This window comes from Sphaeramia orbicularis, chromosome 16, assembly GCF_902148855.1.
Source record: "Sphaeramia orbicularis chromosome 16, fSphaOr1.1, whole genome shotgun sequence".
Lineage (NCBI taxonomy): Eukaryota > Metazoa > Chordata > Actinopteri > Kurtiformes > Apogonidae > Sphaeramia > Sphaeramia orbicularis.
The window spans coordinates 36,145,994-36,169,427 of NC_043972.1; the positions used below are offsets into that span (position 1 = coordinate 36,145,994).

The following is a 23,434-nucleotide window of genomic DNA, read 5'->3' on the forward strand; positions in this document are numbered from 1 at the left end:
GGGAAGTATTACAGATATAATCAATAATATCTGAAGAAGCTGCGTTATTCTGTAACACTGATTGGCTGTTTCACCTTTTTGCTCAGCATGATTTGTAATTTTGATGGTCTTCATGCATTTCTCTTTTTAAGACTTTCTCATTTCACATTCATGTTTGATTGTTATATCTATATGAATTTAGAATCAGTGTGCTATTGTTCAGACCATATTTTAATAGGAACATCTGCCTCTCTGGTTAAGGTGAAATTCCAAACTCTTATCAGATGCGGCAAATGACCTGCACAATGACTTTTCTGCCGAACATGCATTTTAAAACAAACAAAATTCCTCAAAGAAACCAATAAAGCACAACACGCATATCAAGTTCTAATATTAAATATTCAGAATTTCTCTAAGTTCTATACTATATTACTGTTTTCAATAATGTTCAGATTCAGATGTAAATGATGAAATGTATCACTTTATCCAATGTCATGCTCTGTTTGCTTTGGTCGCCCATCAATGGTATCCTCATATAACTTAACTGTTACTTGTGGCCATAACATCAATGTACTTCAGTTAATGTACATATAGATATCCTCCAGCAATAGAAATGAAAACAACAAATCCCATAATCCTACACTACTTCATGTCATCTACTACTACATCCCTAGACCCCTTCTGACAGAATACAAGCTACTTACCTGTAATGAGTTTGAGGAGGGTGCTCCTATCTCCGTTGACAGCAGCAGCATGAACCTGGGAGCCCACAGAGGCAGGTCCAGGACTAGACATGGCTGAGGCCTGCAACACAATCAGATGACAGATCAAAGCCTGCATCAAAATACATCCAGCCTACAGAGATATTACATGAAGTCAAGTCAGTTTTCTCTGTCTGTGTCAAACAAACTCACATTTCTACATGCATTGGAACAAACTGTCACAATGCAGTATAATATAGTACCAGGTTTAAGTAAGAATTTCATAATCAGTTCATGTCCTCACACAATTATTACATAACACTAGTAACAACCAAATCATGATTATTTGAAGCGATCGCAATCACTTTGTCTCATTATTTGAATCATTTCTGTTTTTATAATAAGCTCTATATTACATTTACGATTTCTGTGTCTTTTCCCATTGTTTAATGTCTGAGGACCACTAGCACTTTTAATAATGTCTTTTTATTTTCATCAGTATATGTTTTATTAATGGGCTATTTATATTTAAGTTATTGTTTATATCCTTATGCTATACTTTGGTGAGGTTATATGTTCCAATGTCCTACACCAGTAAACGGCTGCTCCTCTCTATCAGGTGTATGTGTATTATTCAAATAATGTTATTATAATTATAATAGTGGCATTAAAACAGACAAATCTAATTAAAAAAAAAATCTTAATTTTAATTATTTTCATTGGCACTTTCACTGACAGCATTACATTATTTCCACAATATTAACAGTCTCATTTACATGTAAATCTTAGGCTCAAGTGTCGAGCTGATTCTGTAGATGCAACCTTTAAATCAACAGCAGTATTTAGAGTCAATCACACACACACATAAAACAGATACTTTCCAATAATGTAATAGGCAATCACATGTTTACTGACGGTAGTCAGTGTGTGTTTGTGTGTGTATATCCTCCTGCTGAGGGGGTTAAATCTCTTCCTGGCCCCACTTAACCGGAGCCCAGCGAAAGCTGGGTAATCTGCAGACAGGAAGCAGCTGGGGAAGGGGAGACCCTGTGTGAGCATGTAAGAGGGGGGTCTCTCTTCATGTCTTATTCATGTCTCATTAATACTGCAGTGTGCCTTGCTTGGTGTGTGTGTGTGTGTGTGTGTGTGCATGTATGCGTATGTATGTGTATTTAGAGATGTGGGACAAGCCCTGCGGGGCAAAACACAGAAATCAATTATTGCCCCTAAACACATAAATGCTAGAGGCACAAACTCATGCCACAATCTGAGATTTCTCCAAGACATTTTCATTAACGCTCACGGAAATATATCTATTATATAAGTTATGAAATGTAACATATTTACTCTAACAATATAACAAAACATATAAAAGCTATTATCAAAGTCTGGAAAGTCTGATTACTTCTGGAAACTTCTAAACCTCAAAAGGAATCTCAAATTAGCAGGGAATACTCAGGTGTCCTCCCTCCTTCGTCCCCCTTACATGTCTTCACCTCATAAAGCGTGCTCCTGTAGACACTGCGTGCAGCATGGCAATTACCCATCATCCTCACTGCTTTCTCACGCTCTACCAAGTAGTAGCAAGGATTTAATACAGTTTAGTTACTTCGTTTACAGCAAAGTAGGTGTATGTGCGTGTAGAGGTGGGTGGGAGGCAGAGATTGTAGGAGTATCAGTTAAAGGTGTGTGTGACTCTGTGTGTGTTTGGCACATGTTCCACGTCATGGGAAATGATTTTCCGTGGGAGAGAGGTTTTATAGGGGCTTTTACCAAAATCAGCTGCAAACATCTCTAATTTACAATGATTTCTCAGTCAGTAATGTACATTCATGTGTTCATACACTCACGGAGTCTGCAAATACTAATATCTAACACATGCACAAGATGCCACAGTCACACCTTCACAAAGAGCAGCATCATGACCCTAACGTTAATATCTTGTTACACAAAAAGATAAAAACTTCTTCAACAGCTCATTAGAAAGTTTGCCTGAACTTCTATTGACTTATCTTGATCCCTTTTCTGCATTTTTGGAGTCAATATGAAAGTCCCCAGTAGCTACAATAAAAATATCAATTGATTTCTGAATAATTTTAGAAGCAGGGGAAAAAAAATCGTATAATTTGGCCAAACACTGACATGAGGGACAGATGTCGATATTTCAATTGATGTGAGGGACATTCATATCACCAAGAGCGGGCAATTAGGGTTTCATGAGGACCTGAGTGTTTTGGAAACACCTACAGCGCATCCAAATTTGGCTAAAAAGGCTTTTGAGATGCAGTGTCTGAAATCAAACAAAGGAGGGTGTAAAAAACAACACCAGGCCCCGTTGCGAGGTTTGGAGTGGTCTCATTTAGCCATTCATACGTGTTCCTCAGGGAGCACTCCACTTGTTAATATGAAGACAATAACTCAGAGTAAACTATTGATCACAAACTGAGGTCCAGACCAAGTGATTGTGCATCTGTATAAGTATTGATCCATGCTGATGCTGACATTATTTAGTCTTTATTCATATTCTGCCTCATATAAACACAGTCAGAGTAACAAAGACACTTCCACAAAACCTTTCAGCAACACAACAGGAGTGCCGTGCACGTAAACACTGTTTGCCTCCTGACAAACAAGCACACGCATGTACATACCAGGCATGTAGTCTAACTTCAGCTGGTGCTATTGAGACAGACAGGTGAAGACACCAAGGAGACAAAATGTGACTGTGTGTGCCTGTTTGTGTAACATGTGTGTCTATTAAGTTTCTGCAGCTGTCCGTCACTGTGAAGGTTTCTGCTTTTGATAGAAGACAGAGCTAAGGCATGCTGGGTAAGCAGTAGGGGACAGAGCCTGAGCCTGTGGCCTTTATTTCTATTCTCTCCAAGTGCAAACATGATCTTTTTTTTTTTTTTTAGAATTGCTTCTCTATAGTGTAAGTGAATAAACTATAAGTGAGGTCTTAGCTGACATATAATGTTTCTATTACTATTTCTCAACACCTCCACATATGTGTGTGAGTCTATCTATGTCTGTGATAGGAGACTGGATAGCAGGCGTAGGGATCAGTCCCTGGGTTTTGACTGACAGGTAAAGAGGTGGGAGGAAAGATAATATCAACCCACAGGGATGCCCAATCTGTAAAGCCCTATTTCTGGGGGGACTTCCTGGTTCCCCAAGGACCAATGAACCAGCTCCCTCAGCTGGGGGCTGAGCCCTGGGGCGCAGCAGGTCCAATCAGCAGGGGGCAAAAAGGCTGAGTGACACATAGATCTGCTAATTTACATCATTACCACAATGCATCCTGACAAATGAGCCCCCAGGGTGCGAGCCAATCACCTGGGAGAGTAATGCAATTAGGCGGGACCATAGCTGTCAATCTTACAGCCACGGGGGTCAGGCCTGTGGCTAAAACACCCCTGCTCGCTTCCTGTCGTTCACACACACCATTTATACATGCACACATATATTTGTTTATATACATATGAAGGGAACAAAGAAAAACTGTTGGTGCAGATGTGAAGTGAAGTATGTGTAAGTGTGCATTTGCAGAAAAGAGGGCACAGGTGAGCCTGGTGAATTTCTCCTGAGGGAGGTATGTGTGTCTGCTTCAGGGAACCAGAGACTGACTTGTGTCCTCTGAGGACTTTCACCTGAACATTAGTGTGTACAAATCCATATACATCTGGGTGTGTTTACATTTGCCTGAGCATTTTTTGCCCATTGGGGCACAGAGCTGTTTATGTGGGCTCTGTGCATAGACAATGACAACAAAAGTGGGAAGAGGGTGGAACCATAGGGAGCCAAAACTGGTGCAAAGTAGCCCTGCGTTTGACTGGCATGTAAGTGAGCGCTGCTGGTAATGAGGCTTATCTTAGTCTCATTAGGTGTAGTGATATCATACCGGAGCACTCCACTGAGTCGATAGGGTTCTGCCCAGCATGTCGTTAATGTTTGTGGTGTGTGTGTCTGTGTGTGTGTGGGCTGGTCGATGCTGCTGTGACTGGCAGACTGTCAGGCAGTGCTGGAGATTAATCAGAGGCACTTATAACACCCAGGCTCGGTCTCAAGCCACTTTCCTGACTTCAGTAGCAAAAGGGAGGAAGAGCACAACAGTTCATAGAGCAACACAAAAAGATAAACACACAACCTCTCCAACAGTGAACTGATACACTTCCTGTCACCTCCGTCTGTGTGGTTCAGGCACTGCCCAAGACACTCTGCCTGAGAGTTAGGGGAGCTGCGCGTTTTGTGTCATCCCATTATATCACTAATGAGCAGCCCTCAGGAGGGAGGAGGGGGAGAGAGACAGCAAAGCAGACAGCGAAAAGACAGACGGAGAAAAAGAGCTGGGAGGTGTTAGAGAAGGGGGGAAGAGCGAGACACAGACCAGCTTGGGGAGTTTTTCTTCCTTTCCCCTCCGTCCCCTTTCCCCTCACCTCTGAGTCTAATTGGACTAAAACTGTGATCTAATTAAATGTCCAATTAAAGTGCAGAGAGCAATGTGCCCACCGGCGAATCAGAGTACAGGGACATAATCAGCTGGAAAAACAAACAAAAAAATCAATGGAAGCAATGCAAAATGGAAAAAGATGGAACAAACAGGAGAGGGCAAAGCAGGCAGAGGATAGACAGATAAAATCAGAGTTGTCTGTGTGTTCCATGTGTTCGGATAGGACACATAGGACACTGTGCACTGCACCATCTTAGTCTTCCAAAAATATGCATGAATGTTCACTGATTAAAATAAGTGCTGACAAAGAGTTTGCTGGGAGTGAATATATTGTAAATATTTGGTTGTTGTAGTATTTGTTATCTTAATCACTAATTATCTCCAGCTTCTGTGTCTCACTTTGATTTTCAACAACAAAACCATTTGGACAAGATTTCACACTTCCCAGTAACATATTTAGAACGTCTTCCAAATGTTTTCTCAAAAATAAGCTACAGCAAGATCAAGAACAAGAAGATAGATTCACAGATTTATCTTACTGGAAAGGTTTAGGTTACCTTAGTTTTTTCACAGTCAGCTTATCTAATTTTAGTTTTTTCTGTGTAGTTCTTCAAAAGTTCTAATCAATTTATCATGTGCTTATGAATGTGTCAAATTTTGGACTCATCCATCCCATCCACTATCAAACACAATTACCTAAATATTCTACAACACTTTCACAAACTCCAGGTAGATCCTTAGAGTGACAAAAAAGTAGATGTGCAATATATTACTGTGCTCATTATTATTGTACAGTTATTTTATCCATAGATTTTTCATTTGACATACATGTTTTGTGTCTGACTTCAAAATAAAATCCACTACTAAGTTTCTCTCTAATAAGATTAAAACATATTGGCAACTCTTTGAGTCATTTGTTATAACATGGTAAATACTAATGGTATTGACCAATATTAGAAGTTTTTAAAACATGTTTTACTGGTATCCAGCATTAACAACTTAAGCAGGGGCTTTTGCTTCTTTTTCTTTCAACTGGTGATATTCAAGCAGAAGGAGCGAGAGAGAGAAATCTTCCTCTGACTCCATCTGCGAGTTGCTTACACACTGTGAACCCCCTATGGACAGCTTTAGCACATCAAATATTAATGCTGGGATTCAATTCAACATTCCACCTTAATCTCCTTAACAATTAGGCCGTCACAGCACACACATTCAGGTTTGTTATACATAGTCTCAATAGTATTTGGGCTCTTGAGACACAAATACAAACTGGAAGCTCTGGGAAGACAGTTAACTAGAGGCAATGACAAGAAACAATTAATAACCACAAAAAAGTTAACTGTTTTAAATTTGTTAAAGCTAAACTAAAGCGGCATAGGTGCTCTGTGTGTGTTGGATTCTTACCATCACTGCATTAAGGGGGACACTTCAGCAGATGTTTCCCAGTTCAGTGCATCATTGGTGGGTGTGGATGCACGTCCAGGTCCCCTACCTGCCCTGATCCTGGCTCCTGCAGAGCCAGAGAAGAGGATCACTCACATACTGAGACCAGCCCACCTGTTCACACAAATAACTGCCAGCATAACACTGCTTCTGTACTGAGCTCAGACAGTGGGTGTCTCAGAGGAAGAGGTTTTGTAGTCGATACTTCTTATCTGATCAAGTGCAATAATCTTTTTAGCTTTCACTGGAAGTCTTTGAGTTCCTGTTGTCGAAGTGGAAAGGTAATAACACAAACGCACCATTTTGCTGGATTACTGGAGTCTTGCCTGCAGAGATTTTTTAAGAGTTGAGCATCAGAGTACGTGGTGCTACTCCTCGTAACTAACTGCGTTTTATGCCACGAAATATGTTTGTCTTGTATACCTAAAAAATAAAGAAAGAGCTAAATCTGTATGTGAATGTAGGTCAAACTATTACAAAAAATGAGTCAAAATGATGCAACTCCTCCAGTTTAGCAGAAATCGGTACATCATAAGAAAGTACTAAAAACATATATACAGAAACTGCAAGTCAAGTTAAAGTTGTATTTAAACAACGTGAGCTATTCGCTTCCTCGTCGCGTGTATTATATTTACCCTGTAACTTCCTTTTCACTTTGGGGAAAATCTTTCTGCAAAGTTTTCTTCCCAGGCGTCCCGTTGGATCCCTAGCGTCTGGAAAACAAAATACTACATCTCCCATTAGCTGTTGTAAACTTATAAACCGCCATGATTGAAGTTTTACCGGTGTCTCCTATCAGGCATTAGTTTTGCATTTAAAACTACATTTCCCACAAAGCCAAAGGGCTACCAGGAAGTATCAGTTGGGTTTCCGTGGTCACCATGAGATTGGTTCGCCGTCGGTTTCCTGCTGCAGAGAGAGAATAGCGGCGTCGCGACCAGACAGGCAAGACTCAGCAACACCATCACCTCCACTACATACTGTACAATGAAACTGTTTTCAATATCACCCTCTCTCGATATCCGCTTCGTCACGGTTATACTCCTGGTAAGTATTATGTAACCAAGCCTTTAGCTATGCACAAATAGTCTCATGATTTCAGGCTTACAGCTCAAGCTAGCGTTAGGTAGCCTGCCTCTGGATAGCTGCTAGCTAACCGATGTGTCTCTCTTGGTAAGAGACGTGGCTTTTCAAGTCTCTTATTGGATTCATCTGCCAGCTTAAACTGGAGTTATGCATCAGCTGTGATAAATTAGGCCTTGTGACTGTGTTTAACCCAAAACAATCGTAGCAATCCAAGTTGTCCAGTTGCAATGTCAACTTAGCCGGTTGGATTGAGTAACGTTAGCTATAGTCTTATAACTAGCTACAGCCAATCCCATGCAATCAGAATGTTTATCCACATGTCCTGTGCCGTATCTGAAGTTGAAATAGTTGAACCCACATTAACTTGTAGCCAAAGGAGGAATGCAGCACCCAGTTAGCTTTAGCTACCAGATACTTGCAACCATAAGAAAATCTTATCTGTTAATATGGTCGTATAAAGTATTTTGATTTAAGAATAGGCTGGTCTGTTGCATATGATGCGGCTGTTCAATTGTTGTTATACAGCACCATAAAGTTACTGTTTCACTCCGTCGTGTATCTGTGTCTGTCTGTGAGATGCTCGCCGGTTGGTGAATTCCTCTGTTGTGGCTCATTCTCATTGGTTGACAACCCGGAACTGTCCAGAGCGTAGCTGTTGTGAGAGTTTGGGCCTTAACTGAAAACTTCTCTTTTGGGGTGTAGAGTGTTATCTTCATAGCAGTAACGGCAGCACCTGTGATACTAAATATCCGGCTACTATTCTGCATTTGTTACTCGGCAGAAAGAGTCTTAAGATGATTTACTTAGGAAAAGAATACACTGGGAAATACTATACTACAAGTAAATGTTCTACATTCAAAGCCTTGTGTAGAACTAAGGAAGTTTTTTCAGCTTTATGTTTATGGCTGGGCTAATTTTATCTACATTTTATACTGTTGTGTATTGGTTTGTACACAAACTCATCATATTCTATAAGATCATATGTTTGTAGTGTTATTATTCTGTGAGAACCATGTGTCTCTACAAAGTTAACTTTTCATGAGCTTGGAAAGAATAACAGACTTGTTTCTGGCTCTGGCAATGCAAACTTTCAATTAATTCAAGGGTTTATTCAACCCAATAAGGAAGAGAATTTTCTCATTCTTAAAGGAAGACTTAATCTTTCAGTTTATTCCAAACAGGATAGGTTGAAGATTTATAATCAGAAAAGGAAATAAAACTGTCAGACAAAAGGACTGGGGCAAACAAATGCAATATTAATCTCTGAGGTGTAGTGGAGTAGATGTATAAAGTTGCGCATGGTGCCAAAAAAGAAGTAATTTGTGTGTACTTTAAGTTTGTAGTTTAGTGCCTAAGTTCCTGTATTGAAAGGGCACGTGTCATCATCAGCTTGAAGAGGAAGCTGGAATCATTTAATTCAAAGCTTAAATTAATTAAAAAAAAAAAAAAAGAAGAAGAATAGCTTGGCTATATTGATACTTGATTAACCCTTTCATGCATGAATTATGAGAACCTTAATCAAGATTTTTTTCCTGAGTGTTTTTATTCCTCTTTAGGCATGAAAAAAACAATGCGATGGAAAATTTTCTTATGAAAAATAAATAAAATAAATTTAAAAAGTAAAAAAAAATACACTAAAAGATAGTAATAATAATAATTAAAAAAAAATTCTTATGAACTTTATTTTCATGAAGTTGCAAAAATGTCCACTCAGCTGGACATCATGCGTTTAATTTTTGAAGCAAAGAAACATGTATTTACTGATAAATTGCATGAAAACTATAACTATTACGCTCAGGGGAGATGTACGCAATGTTACCAATTCATGTCAGAAAACATGTAATGTGTTAAAACTTTAATAAAGACATGTGCAAAAAACAAAACAACAAAATCCATGAATATACAAGAGAAGAGCTGTAGAATAGCTGTCCACTGTAGCGACCAGTATGCACGAAAGGGTTAATCCCATGTTATTTTATGCATTAATTTCCCATTATTCCTCCTTTGAGGCTGGCATTAGCTGCATCTCTGTTTATCTACTGTGGATTCTGAAGCATTAAAGTAATTGCTACTTAATATTTGTGTTTGCAGTCCTATTATTGACGCAGTGAACAGGTTTAGCAACACATTGGTTTAGTTTGTCTTGCTCAATTTGCATCTTGACTATTTTATTCAGTAATATTGTTCAGTATTCTCAGTAGAAAATGGAGCAGCCTGAAGTGTGAGGTATGACTGTTTTTTTTTTGTTTGTTTGCTTTTTTTTAAGTTATCTTCTTGAATATTTATGTAACACTACTCTGTCACATTTGGAGTTCAGTTACCATGCATCCTGTTTGAAGAGGATCTTCAGTCACCACAGATCGCTGTAGATAAAGACACTTCAGCTCTACTTTTATGAGTTGTGAATTAAAAAGTAGATGACACAAATTCTTTGAAAACAAGTGCTTAAAAATCTTAAAAATATGACATCTAAAGAAACTGAAAGAGGCAACAATTTCATAATACTGTTGTTATATCTACAATATTAAATACTGGCTCCATACACATACTGTATATACACAACTACCATTTTTGTGTCCATTTTCACTAGACAGCCATAGACTCTCTGATTATTTCACAGGGGAAGTGTCTTAAATTTTCTGTGTTCATGCAGGACTTCAGAGTTGGTATTCAGAAATCCCCAGTTGGTACATTTTGTAATCACAACTTTATTTCAAGATGTACTGTCCCCAGGGAGCGGCTAATGTTATGCCTGTGATGTTTGAGTCTAATCCAGCTCAGAACAATGGTGGCAAATGATCATGTTCTCTTTTGCATTTATAGTTTATGATGACCTGACATGGCATCCCATAATTGGTTTTTAGACTTTCAATGGAATCTCATTATCTTTGCAGCAAAGCCTTAGAGCTGCCATATAGCATGAATCATGTCTTCTTGAAGATAAGCTTTCAGGAAAAATGCCTGGCACAAAGGGAGGTTTGTGAATGCTGTATCACACCATAGTGTATAATGGTCACATTATTTCAATATAGAATAAGTGAAGAAATAATGTCAGAGCCAAAAACAGAGTCAAATGATTGGTGAAGGCATGGTTCCTGTCAGATGTATATACATTTTTTAGCTTGTTTTACTCCTTTAATATCTATGTTTAGTAACAGAGATGTAGGTGTTTAAGTTGTAGCAGACTTATAACCACTTAAGTGTTGGTACACTTTTGAGATGCTTTATGCAATAACAACATAGAAAGATTCTATAACAGGGATACAATGATGGTGAAATACCTGAAATCTAGGCCAATAGCAGATGCTGATACCAGTATTATTTTCAGCTTTTAATTGTGTTTATCTTTTTATTCCCTTGTTTGCCAAGGAAACAAAGAAATCTTCATTATAAAAAATAACTGATTTATTCTAAAGTCTTTATCACACCGTGTTTGAGAGAGCACAAATTTTTGAAGGAACCTTTAATATGATAACAGATAAACATCGGCCACTGGCATCTGTGAAATGTCATCTTATTTGCTGATAGCCACCGTCAGTCAACAAGGCCGACATATCTGTGTATCCCAATTCTGTAACCACAGTCCCAAATGTTTATATGAATTTGAAGCAGTTGACATTCACTTCAGGTTTTACAGGATCTCCCATTTTCCTGCAAAACCGGATTGTTTCAGCAACATGTAAATTGTCAGCTATCTGTAGATTGTGGACGTTGTTTTATGGTATGTTGAGGAGAAACAGCCTGTGGCAAACCCAGGAAATGCTGGAGGGAATTTTCCTTCCACCTCAGCACAAGCACAAACAAGGATGAAAGTGAGAACGCTGTTTTAATTGACGTCTTGACTGTAATCCGAAGAAGATATTGGTGCATGAAGCCAATATAAGAGTAAAAAATTAAAGCATGGTTTAGAGTTTATTTTGTCACACAGCTTGTCTTTCCAGCTTTCTGTTGCTCCTCCCCCCACAGAGTTGTCTTTGAGCATCTCTGTCTTTATGGCTTAATTGCTCATCTGTCTCTTCGCTGTGTGTCTTTAGGTGATGGGCCTCTCTACTCCTGGTCAAGCAGAAATCACAAGTTTGGACTCAGCCAACATCGACGAGGTCCTAAGTAAGATAAAGCTCACTACTTCTTTGTCCACCATGATGTTTTTAATGGACCTGCCTTTGACATGTTTGTTTTCAGTCCACTTCAAGTGACTTTTCACTGTCTAGCAGCATTTCACAAAATATGGTAGATTCTATTTACAAGTACCTAAGGTCTCAACATATGACTTAGTTAGTCCTGAACTGGGAGGTGGCTCCTTTTTTTTACTGGTTTCTTTCCAGAAAATTTGTCCTTTTGCCACTCCCAATTGCTGCCCTCACACATTTTCCACTTCTCCTGAAAATTCTTTCAGCATGCACCAGATGTGGTTACTAACATATCCAGATGATCTGGAACACAGTTGCACAGTTGTTTTGTATGTTTCTTTGTCATCATTTACCATGTAGTAGCAGCTTATTTGATACTCCTTGACCCATAGCCTAGCTTTTCATCAAGTAAATATATAATAACAAATTGACACAGCTATGAGTCACTGCTGATAAATTAAAATGACAAAAATTTTTGGTTGGATGGTGAATTATCCTAAAGAAATCTGCATTTACAAGTGAATGGGCTTTATTGGACCGGTTCTGTTCTGTTTGTGTTGCCTTGCAGATAATGCTGGGGTGGCATTAGTGAATTTTTACGCAGACTGGTAAGTATACTCTCACACTCTCAATTATATTCTGCCTTGAAGGCCATAATTGAACTTAACACATGATTCAGGCATTTCCTGTGAATACCACCTATAACATGGTTGTTGTCATGTACTGTGATTATTTTACTGTTAGGTACTTTAATGAATGAATGAATGAAAAATTAATCTGGCATTGGCAAAATCTTTTAACAGCATTTTTCCTGCAGTATCAAAGGAAACAAGTGTTCAGAGAAGGCAAACCTCCGCCAAGCACCCTGAACGGTGTGCATGTGTGGATCGACTCTTTCTTTTTAAAAAATGTCCACAGAGTCCACATTCCACAGTGGATGTGGACAATTTTGTGCCAGATACAAGATATTGTTATACGCTATGGGTGTATCAAATTGGTGGCTAATCAGAGTCGTTTTCAATTTTTTATGACTTTTCAAAAATTGCTTAATGATGAGAGATAGGAAAATTTGAGATTTTGTGACCTTGCTGTGACCTTGAACTTTGGCCTACTTGGCCCAAAATATAATGGGTTCGTCCCAGGGCCTAGGCCTATCTGTGGGTAAAATTTGGTAAAGATGTTTGTAATAGTTTTCCCGTAAAGTTGCTAACAAACAAACACACAAAGCAAAGTGATCACAATACCTCCTGGCAGAGGTTATTATAGAAAGCCTTTGACCTCCTAATGCCGCCACCTGTCTTACAGGTGTCGCTTCAGTCAAATGCTCCATCCTATTTTTGAGGAGGCCTCTAATGTAGTGCGGGAAGAGTTCCCTGACATGAAACAAGTGGTGTTTGCCAGAGTTGACTGTGACCAGCATTGTGAGTATTAATGTTTGTTGTTTTTGTTGTTTCTGAACAGTCATTGAGAAGAAAAGCCAGTATCTAGAATAGCAGAAATTTATTTATTTATTTATTTAAATTTTGTTAAAAGGCAGTCTTTGTTTCATTAATGTTTGTTAAAAATTGAGAAATTCCACTCAAATGGTTCCACAGCCTCAAGTTGTGTGATATTGCTTCATCCAGGGCCATATTCACAAAGCTTTCTAGTACAAAGCACAAAGCAGGGCTGGTGATCTGCTCAGAAGATCATATAACAATCTTTTTGCCACATCTGAGCACCATGTTACTCACCTCTTGTAAAATGTAGGCTGGTCTCAATCACACCATAATAAGTTTTCCCTGTTTTTCATAGGTCTATGAAGGTGTGATGTTTTTTGGTTTGTTTGGGGTTTTTTTTTTTTTACATTTTTTATTTTGTAATTTGACAAGAAATATATTATTACAATATTTAAGCAATAGCTAGAAGGAGCAATTATAATGGTTATTATACTACTGCACTATTGATTGATTTACACAACCTGTGCAATTTCCTTGAAAAGCCAGTCATATGAAAATTACAATGTCAGATTACTGAACTCTAGTACAAAAAGGTAATTCTTGTGATAAAACTCTTTAAAAATTCCAAGAATTATTTTACCTTCCCTTTGAAACTGATATAAAAGCCGTGTGAAGTTAACAGTTATTCATACATCATCTTAAAATGATCTGAAAAATGGCTAATTATAGGGAGGAAGAGGAAGTTTAAGAATTTAGAAAGTAGAGGATTCTCCAAACACTGACGGTAAAATGAATGAAATGCCATAGGTCAGATTATGTAGGAAAAATGGTTTTTGATAGTCACAGAGCTTGATGTAAGATGAGCCATTTTTTTCCTATTCCCATTTTTTTCTTGCTAATGTAAAATAAGCCCTAAAAGTACCAACATGGTAAATAAATATAAGCTAATAAATAGAACATTTGTAAACTGAGTTCTACTTTATAAGTAGATCGTTTTGTAGGCTGCTTTTGAAGTATGATTTACAATATATTCAATATGACACAGAATAGTATAAAAGCAAAGTGGCCTCTGTGTGCGTGTGTGTATGTGTGTCTGCGAATTCACACAAAATCCGGAAAGAGCTGACTGCTGCAGTCTGGCATATTTATGTATTTTTGGTCAAGGAACAGACTAGCAAAAACTGCAAGTTGATAGGACCAATATTTTGGGAGATATTAGTAATTTTGGAATACAGTAGCCTTACAATCACGTTGCTATACCCAGAACGCTTTGGCAGTGACTGCTGGACAAATGCGGTACAGCATACATGAATGCACAACAGCGTACAAACTATCACATCTAGAACCTGTTGATCCCCACAAGTTAACACACTAGTTTATATTATTTAGAATTAGAACATAACATGTCTTAATAGAGAGTCTATTCTCTGACTCTTATCAATGAGACCTTATGATTTGACTCTTTTAGTTTTGATAAATCACACCTTTTAAAACAATGTGCTGTGTGTTGTAAATCACTGCTACACTGATATTCCTTGTTTTAGGATATTTTTAGGCTAAGTAAGGAGCCTTATGGAAAGATCTGAGAGAACGTTTGTGAATATGATCATGATCACTAGTGGAAAAATGATCTTGTATAGTGGGACACAGCAGCTAAGAAAAATGCTTAATCTATTAAATTCCAGCAAAATTTCAGTTTTAAATTTTATTGGTATTTGCATCTTTTGTTCTTTATCTTAACACCTAAAACAGCCTCACTCTATATAGATGAAATAAAAAAAAAAAAAAAGGCGCACACACTCCCTATATTTGATACACATATGTACACATAGATGGCTGCCACACCAAACAGACACATAAACCGCCTGCCTCCGCCTTTTGAGATAAAGCAAATTAAAGAGAATTATTGATGACCTGCAAACTGTTTGAAGACTAATGACAAAACTGCTGCTTCCTGTGAAGACTGGAGGCTTAGAGACGTCCCGCAGAGAGATTGACACCTGCCACATGCACACACACACACTCTCATTCACTGTGTGTAGAGAGAATATTTACACTTGGTGGGGGGCAGCTTTCATGTGGGAGATCAGAGCTCAGAGCTGACTGAAGGTAGTGTTTTCAGACCGAGGTTTAACCGCCGTCTGTGTCGCTGCTCCACTCCTCATCCACCCATCCCCATGTGTTTTTACTCTGTATCGTCTTCCTCTTCATCAATTGATTTGTCCTTCTTTACTTACTTAACTTATCCTCTGCCTCTGCAGCGGATATAGCACAGCGGTACCGCATCACCAAGTACCCAACATTGAAGCTGTTTCGTAATGGGATGATGATGAAGAGGGAGTACAGGGGTCAGAGGTCAGTGGCGGCTATCGCAGACTTCATCCGCCAGCAACAGGTCAACCCTGTGAAAGAAATCCAGTCAATGGAGGAGGTCAACACTTTGGATGTAAGTGGTGGATTAACACACAACCTCCACCAAGGTCTCAGCAGGTTCTTAAAGGTCTTAAAGAACTGAAAATCAGAAGTTTAGGCCTTGAAAAGGTTCTAAAATGGCAGCTTTTAATGGTGGAATCTGATGATTTATAGTTCATTTATTGCCCATTTCACTTTTGAATATGTTTTTTGGGAAAAATTTTATCAATCACACTGTAACAGACTGTAAAATGAAACCAATATCAGAAATGATCAGTGCACCCACTGCATCTTGTGTAAGAAGATGGTCAAATGAGAGTCTGGATAAGAGGGCATTTGAGTTGCATTGGATGTCAGAAAAGCATAAAACTGCTTTAAAAAGTACCATGAAATCAGAATACTTTATTAATCCCTGGGAGGAAATTGGATGTTACAGTTGCTCCATTTAGGTATAATTAAAAAGTAGCAGGAAAGAACAGCAATTCGTACAATATGTTCTAGACAATATATTACAGGGTTCCCGCAGGGTCTTAAAAAGTCTTAAAGGTCTTGAATTTACAAATCTGCCTTTAATACCTTAAAAAAGTCTTTAAAAGGTATTAAATTTGTTATGGTAGGTCTTAAATTATGTTACCATAAACTTGTTGGCTGTATTGTGTTTAAATGTGTCTGGGAAATGTCCAAGCTGCGAAGAAAGTAACATTATTCTACTCGGATCTACCTGTTCCAACCTGACAGTTTATATTGAAATCAGGAGCCAATTATCGCTAACTTTGTAGCCCCCGGTGAGAAACATTCAGCCCAACACACATGCAGCCGTTAGTCACAATTGTCGCCCGAGAAAGCTGACTTCGTTTAGTCGTGAAATGGGCATTAAATTCTATTCTAAGTAGTTTTAAAAAGTTTTAAATTTAACTTGTAAAAACCTATTGGAACCCTGTATTATCAACAAGATAATTAAAAGAAAGTATACACAAATAAGTGTGCCAAAATATTGTGTTATTAAAATGTTGTGGTTATACAGTAGAATTAAACAGTCTGATGCCTGCCATCATCCAGTACTGGTCTGTTTTCACATCAGTAGCATCATATCATGTATCATATTGTACTGTGGATGTGAATTTGGTCTTAAATTGCATTCACTAATGTTAAGTCTTGAAATTAACTTGTTGAAGTCTGCAGAAACCTTGACTGCACCAACAAAAATGTTTGCTTTTAGCACAAAGTGAGTGTTAGCAATTCATCCCCAACACTCTCTGTCTGTCAATAGAGGAGCAAGAGAAACATCATTGGTTACTTTGAAAAGAAGGACTCCGAGAACTACCACACATACGAGAAAGTTGCCAACATCCTTCGAGATGACTGCATGTTCTCGGCTGCCTTTGGGTGAGACACAACTCCATCTTTGAATCCACTTTAATAGTCAAGCCCTTATGTAGTGGATAATTAACACAAACATGTTGTGTATTCTTACATTATCTTAAACTGTCTTTTACCCTCTCCTCTAGTGCTGTCTCTGAACCTGAGCGCTTCAGTGGAGACAATGTAATCTACAAACCTGTCGGCGAGAGTGTCCCTGACATGGTTTACCTCGGCTCACTCACCAACTTCGACCTGACCTACGCCTGGGCCCAGGACAAATGTGTGCCTCTGGTCAGGGAGATCACTTTTGAGAATGGAGAGGTGTGTGCCCTACTTTCTGTCCATGGAGCACTGCCGGCATCACAATAAATTATTGCCATTTTTATGTTTGTATGTTAAGATGATGAAATATAGATGTAGATGTAGAGTATACACAGTATATATGTTTGGTCTATGACCTGTCCATCTGCAGAGCCATGGGAAGACCTCAGCTCCATCTGTCTTTGACATTGTTTGTGTGTGTTCACTAGGAGCTCACTGAAGAAGGGATTCCTTTCCTCATCCTGTTCCATATTAAAGAAGACACAGATAGCTTAGAGAAATTCCAACATGAAGTAGCTCGACAGCTCATCAACGAGAAAGGTGAGTCTGTGTGTGTAAGGCACAGAGATGTTCTTTTGAGCCATGCGGCCAATTTACCAACTTTGGCCACTTTTAAGAACCCTTAAGTGACTAAATTGGCAGATTTCAACTTTTCTCCCTTCAAGTGAAAACAGATGTTTTTCAGTGAATGTGTGTCTGGCTCTGACAACAATGACTGGTGAATGGTGCCTTATTTAGTCAAGTAACCAGTAGCCAGATAAACACGTGGATGAGCTATGCATGGATATAGCAAAACACACTGACCCTCTTTGTTTATGGGGAGCTAGAGCTGCAATGTTTAGTCAGTTAAGTATTTGACAGTGAATGGTCAGATTGAGTAATATGTTTTTTTAAGGTAAAAACTCTCAGATTTCATCTTCTTAAATATTTTTTGGTATTTTCTGGTTTCATTAATCTTCTGAATATCTTTTGGATGTGACCATACAAAACAACTGAGGCTGATGTCTGTTGGGTTTTTGAACGCTTCTTCACTTTTTACCCATTTTTCAGTATTGTACAGACCAAATGATTTTTAGATTTATTTAAAATGTAATCAACAGAATAATCAATACTAAAAAATAATGGTTGCAGGCTGTGGGGAACTACTCCCATGCTTTTGTTCTAAAGTGCTAATAAGTATTTAACCTATAAAGAAAACAATACTAATGTAATAGCATCATGAATGTGCAAATCGGTGTCTGTACAGTGTTGACAGTAGTTGGTACCATATTTGACTTACAAGTTGCACACTATACAAACAGTTTTGTGCACAAAAAACAGTGTTGACAGTGTCTTTGTGTTCTGCTCAGGTTCTATAAACTTCCTGCATGCGGACTGCGATAAGTTCCGCCATCCTCTGCTCCATATTCAGAAGACTCCCGCTGACTGTCCTGTCATCGCTATAGACTCATTCAGACACATGTATGTCTTTCCGGAATTTAAAGACCTCACGTAAGTGTCACCTTTTATTCTCTTTTAGTGACTGTTTTATATGTACAGCTTTTTGGGCTCAAAAATATGACTGTGTTTCAGAGTAGAATAATACAATTCTGAAATTAACGACTCTGAGTTTTTGGAAAAAAGTGCAGGATTGTCTTTTTTTATGTAAACTTGTTAAATATAAGTTATCTATTATTTTACTTAAAACAAAAGAATCCAATTCATGTCAAACCTGTGTGATACTTTCATTATGCTTTTGGAGATTTTTCAGCAGTTATAGTCTGATAGTGATGAGTTGAATAATGTATCATTCATCCATGTCTGAATATTTCCATAATGGAGTTTGATCTTTTTAAATTAAGAAAAAAATAATGACTTACGCACACACATACACACAACATAGTCTACTGTGGACTGAGCACCAAAGAAATGTCACACCTCCTAAAATCTGTCCTTTATGAATGGGCCAGGACACCGGAGCTAATGTGACATGATTTGGCACGTGCAATAAGTGCTAAACTAATCCAGTCTAATCTAATTTAATCTTATTTATTCTGCCCCCCATCATTGCCCCTCCCCCGGTCCCCAATCAGAGTCTGATCAGATAGACAGAAGCCCCGAGGACTGACCAGCCCTCCACAACCTAATTACATCACATCACCGCTGCATGTGGCACACAGCTTGTAATTACATTAGTGCAGTGTATGTTATATATACATGAGTGTTTGTGTGTGCGTTTGTGTGTGACACACAGGGTTAGATGGGACTTGGGACCAGCTCCGTCTGGGTGATATGACAGCTCATGACCTGTCGTTAATAAGCACACTTCACAGGACAGAACTGTTATGGATTAATGCTGCGTTGTGACATGTCCACAGGGACCAGTGTCTTCTGTAACTGCTCAGAGCAGTTTTGTTTCCTATCAAGAGTCAGTTGCGTCCTGATGTGTAGTTTGACTGTGTCTGCCTTTAGTGATGAGCGCTGTGTGTTGGAATGCCTTGTGCATGCACTCCCCAAATGCAAACATTTATTGTATGCTCCTGTGTTTTTATTCTCAGTGTCCCTGGTAAACTGAGACAGTTTGTGTTGGACCTTCACTCTGGAAAGCTGCACAGAGAGTTTCACCATGGTCCTGACCCCACGGACAGCACGCCTGGACAGGTGGGACAGATGCTTCAGTACACATTTTAAGTCACAGTGAAACATTACCATATTTGGGTCACGAATAAAGAAAAGTTAAGTCAAAAGTGCTACTTGGGGGACACACTGGTGCATCCCACATGGCCCGAGGCCTTATAGCGACCTGGGTTTGATTCCTGGCCGAGGATCTTTGCTGTGTATCAGCGCTTCTCTCTCTCTCTCTCTCTTTCTCTCTCTGTCTCTCTGTCTCTCTCTCTCTCTCTCTCTCTGTCTCTCTCTCTCTCTCTCCAGTCTCTCACCACTCTGTGCAGTGTTTCTAATAAAGGCTAAATTAGCCCCAACAACTCTTTTAAAAGTGTTAGTTGGGTACAGTTATCAACATACAACACTGGATCAAAATCTGAAATTCTCTGAATTAATGACAGAATGGATTTTATTCAAGAGAAATGTTTATCTCCAAAATACCTTCTACACAGTCTGTACTTTATACAGTCACGTTTTAGATTCTTTCTAGTGTAAGATTTATAAATCTTTTATATGAAAATAACTGTTTGTCATACATCTTGAAAATATTAGCTAACCTGCTCAGGTGTCATTTGTTTTCCAATTCTCAATGCATGGAAGATTTTGCACATTTTTTTCAGAAGCTGATAATTTCCAAAAAAATGTAGACCAGTGGAGTTTACTGTTGCCTATTTGCAGAATTGCAATAGCATGCTGATGTCGCTCTAAATATTGTAATAATACAGAACTAAAATTGTGCAAAAATGCAAGGTGTCTAGTCACATAACAAAAACCACTACCCAATGCATCTAAGCTGTCCACAGACCTTGGGAAAATCCTATAAGCCATCCTACATTTGACAGTGTTGCTGTGACCACCTTTGCTGGGTCACATCATCTGTAAATTTGCCAGAGGAAGGCATTCCTACATGGTGAAATGATGCAAACTAACAGAGTGAACGTTAAATCGTTCATATCAGGTTTTTACCATAACTGTTTTTAGATTTACTCCTTTGTAATCGCTAACATTTTGATTAATGACTTATACTTAACCCTTAAAGACTGAGCTACTTCTGTGGAGACTTCAAAATAACTTATTATATTACATTATAATGCATTTTCTGTGAAAATGTGGTATTTTTCTATATTTCCTGATCATGTAGATGTAAATTAGAGCCCAGAATAAATTCAAAGGTTATTTTGTCAAAGCAGATAAAAATGAAGAAAAAGTGACTTTCACAGCAAAATATGTTATTAACTGAACAAAAAACCAAGCATCTTGAACCCCTGTCATTTGTCAAACTACATGTGTTTTACTGGTAAATCAATGTGGCTGAAGATGACAGTGTTTCCATATTTACTAGAGCCTCTGAACGTCCAAATAACACACATATGATCCTGCTGGAAATCTGATAAACTGCATTTGACTTGAATTATTTCAGTACATTGACAGGATTAGTGGATCAAAAATTATTAAACACTTGAGATCAGTAGATGCTTTTGGTTACTGGTGGCTGTTCGGTGGCTGTTTAGGATTGTGAACATTAATCACATATTTTTCACAGGTAATGTAATATAATGTATTATTATTATTTAACACTGTTTCATGTAACTAGTCGCTCCCTAACACTGTTCATATGTTTGACATTTTGGATTTGACGTTGCATACTTGTCACCCTCAGGAGGAGACGGTAGGAGAAGTGGCCAGCAACCCTCCAGAGAGCTCGTTCCAGAAGCTGGCACCCAGCGAGAATCGCTACACCATCCTCCGGGACCGTGATGAGCTGTGACCTCAACAGCCCTCTAGTGATCCTGTGACTCAATGCCACGCCCCGGGGTCAGGGAGGGGGTTAGGGCTGGGACAGGCCAACGGGACAGAACAGCAACACCCAACACCCTTACTGAAGAAAGGACAGGAGGAGAAAAATGAAGAGAAAAGAGGAGGAGGACAAGAAGAAGAGGTGGAAAGAGAGGAGGGCAGTCCATGACACAACCATGTTGGAATAACCTATATTTTCATAACTCTTTCACGTACAATTTTTATTTTGGATTAAAAGGAAGGGGGTGCGATGAAAATGTGTGTGTGGGCAGGGGATAGGGGCATTAGGACCACAAGAGAAGTGTTTTTACTTTTATTTTTTGGAGCTTGTAAATACGTTTGTGCTACATGGGGGTCTCATTGTTGGTCTAAATTAAATGCAGAGTTTTCTTTATTTTATTCCTGTCTTTTTCATCACCCTGCTTTTTTGTAGGATAAATCGAGCAGTTCCTTCACTCCAGTTCTGTACGGTTCTTACCTGTGGGTAGTCCAGTTCCGCCTGTCTAACAGGAGACACTCGTTTAGTCTCACTGACCTCATGGCTGCATCTCAATATGACCAACTCTAGTCTGATTAATTTTTTATAGCACAAATAATGAAAAACAGCCTGATTGAAGTACCTTTATCTCCTTGTCTTCTACACGCAGTTCTGAAGTAGAAATAATATTTTAACGTACTTGGTAGACAGACGATAAAGAGCCTCCAGTCTACTAAGATGCAATCCTTCTCTCCCTGGTACTACATAGATTAAGATTATGATGTCGCCTACTGTGCCTATAAAAATATTCCCCCCGCTGGACTTTTTTATGATTCAAGACTGAACAACAGTGGACATGAGGAAGATTTTACAATGATTGAGATTTTCAGTCAAAACAGCAGCTATTACTGTGTATTTGGTGTAAATAAAAACAATGCACACCATCAGAAATTCACCAACCCTGTCATGAAACCTGGTGGTGGCAGCATCATGCTGTGTGGATGCTTCTCGACAGCAGCTCCTGAATAGTAACAGCACTGGGTAAAAGAAAGTAGAAAATAACCAGAAAAATAAATCTACACAAAGAATTACTCTGCTGAAGCCTTCGTTTGGCCAAATAAGTGCACATGAACTGGATTCTGTTGCTCCTTCATTGTGGAGCACAGAGAACGATTGAACACGAGCAGTTTTGTAAAGATATCCGAAGGAAAGAGATAATGACTTATGCAATTAGCAAATGTGTTAATTTTGTACCTGTCGCCGTTGTGTAAAGATATATCAAATTGACGCCAAAGAAAGTCTTTACAACTAATTGATTCCACAGTTGCAAAACAGTTGACATGGAAACGTCCATCAGGGCAGGATACTTTTTATAGGCACAATATTTGCCATAGCACCTCTGAGTGTGTTGATAGGAATCAAATAGAGAAAAAAATGTTTTGAAATATTGTACTTTAACATAGATTTATGAAATGGCTGTTGTTTTTGCTGTTGCCTGTTGTCTAATGTGTCATCATTCTGAGGGAGAAAACAGGGCATCCTTCCCAAGCCAAAAGAGACAAAAAGGGGAAAACCTGCACGAGCAACGGTGGAAGTTTAGTCTGCCACTTTGTAAACACATTTTGTCTCTTATATGTCAGTTTTGGTACAAGATTTCTGAGCTTAAATGAATCCCAAAGTGGAAGCTGGATAGGAGTACAGGGGACCTATTGCTAAATTTGTCCTGTGCACCCACCCCTCCATAGTGGCCAACAGATGCCTGCATAGCGACATATCAGACCACATTGAACAGAGCAACAGGGGGGAGGGGGAGGGGGAGAGTGATGCCATTTCTAAATCAGTCATCTCAGAGGGGAAGAAGAGTAAAAAAACCAAAACAACTGAAAACGTAATTAAAATACCATTTTTACAAT

General features: G+C 38.7%; 2 protein-coding genes across 5 annotated transcripts in view; one reads left to right on the forward strand and one right to left on the reverse strand.

The window, feature by feature from the left end:
* The window catches only part of invs (inversin), a 19,158-nt gene extending 11,765 nt beyond the window's left edge, over window positions 1–7,393 (reverse strand). For 2 of the 3 annotated variants that reach the window (XM_030158619.1, XM_030158617.1), the window contains exons 1-3: window positions 7,209–7,393; window positions 6,535–6,640; window positions 684–783 (exon numbers count right to left, since the gene is read on the reverse strand). In XM_030158619.1, the coding sequence (XP_030014479.1) occupies window positions 684–783; window positions 6,535–6,537 (103 nt within the window). In that variant the 5' untranslated portion in view covers window positions 6,538–6,640; window positions 7,209–7,393. Of the gene's footprint in view, window positions 1–683; window positions 784–6,534; window positions 6,641–6,872; window positions 6,997–7,208 lie in introns of all 3 variants that reach the window. The other variant, XM_030158618.1, reaches the window with a different exon arrangement.
* Window positions 7,394–7,464: 71 nt separating this feature from the next.
* On the forward strand, window positions 7,465–23,390 carry erp44 (endoplasmic reticulum protein 44). Of its 2 annotated transcripts, none has more exons than XM_030158624.1 (11): window positions 7,465–7,620; window positions 11,694–11,766; window positions 12,358–12,397; window positions 13,095–13,210; window positions 15,490–15,674; window positions 16,911–17,026; window positions 17,149–17,323; window positions 17,533–17,644; window positions 18,454–18,595; window positions 19,642–19,744; window positions 21,408–23,390. In XM_030158624.1, the coding sequence occupies exons 1-11, from the start codon at window positions 7,561–7,563 to the stop codon at window positions 21,513–21,515; spliced, it is 1,230 nt and encodes a 409-aa protein (XP_030014484.1). In that variant the 5' UTR covers window positions 7,465–7,560; the 3' UTR covers window positions 21,516–23,390. The 2 variants fall into 2 exon arrangements, with proteins under 2 accessions (XP_030014484.1, XP_030014485.1); XM_030158625.1 differs by having other exon boundaries at window positions 21,411–23,390.
* The last annotated feature ends 44 nt before the right edge of the window (window positions 23,391–23,434 follow it).

Bases quoted from the DNA above. Each gene is read 5' to 3' on its own strand.
- erp44 (XM_030158624.1), top strand. From the start codon at position 7,561: ATGAAACTGTTTTCAATATCACCCTCTCTCGATATCCGCTTCGTCACG. The intron at 17,645-18,453 runs GTGAGTCTGTGT...TGTTCTGCTCAG, and splicing joins ACAGCTCATCAACGAGAAAG to GTTCTATAAACTTCCTGCAT. The intron at 18,596-19,641 runs GTAAGTGTCACC...TTTTATTCTCAG, and splicing joins CCGGAATTTAAAGACCTCAC to TGTCCCTGGTAAACTGAGAC.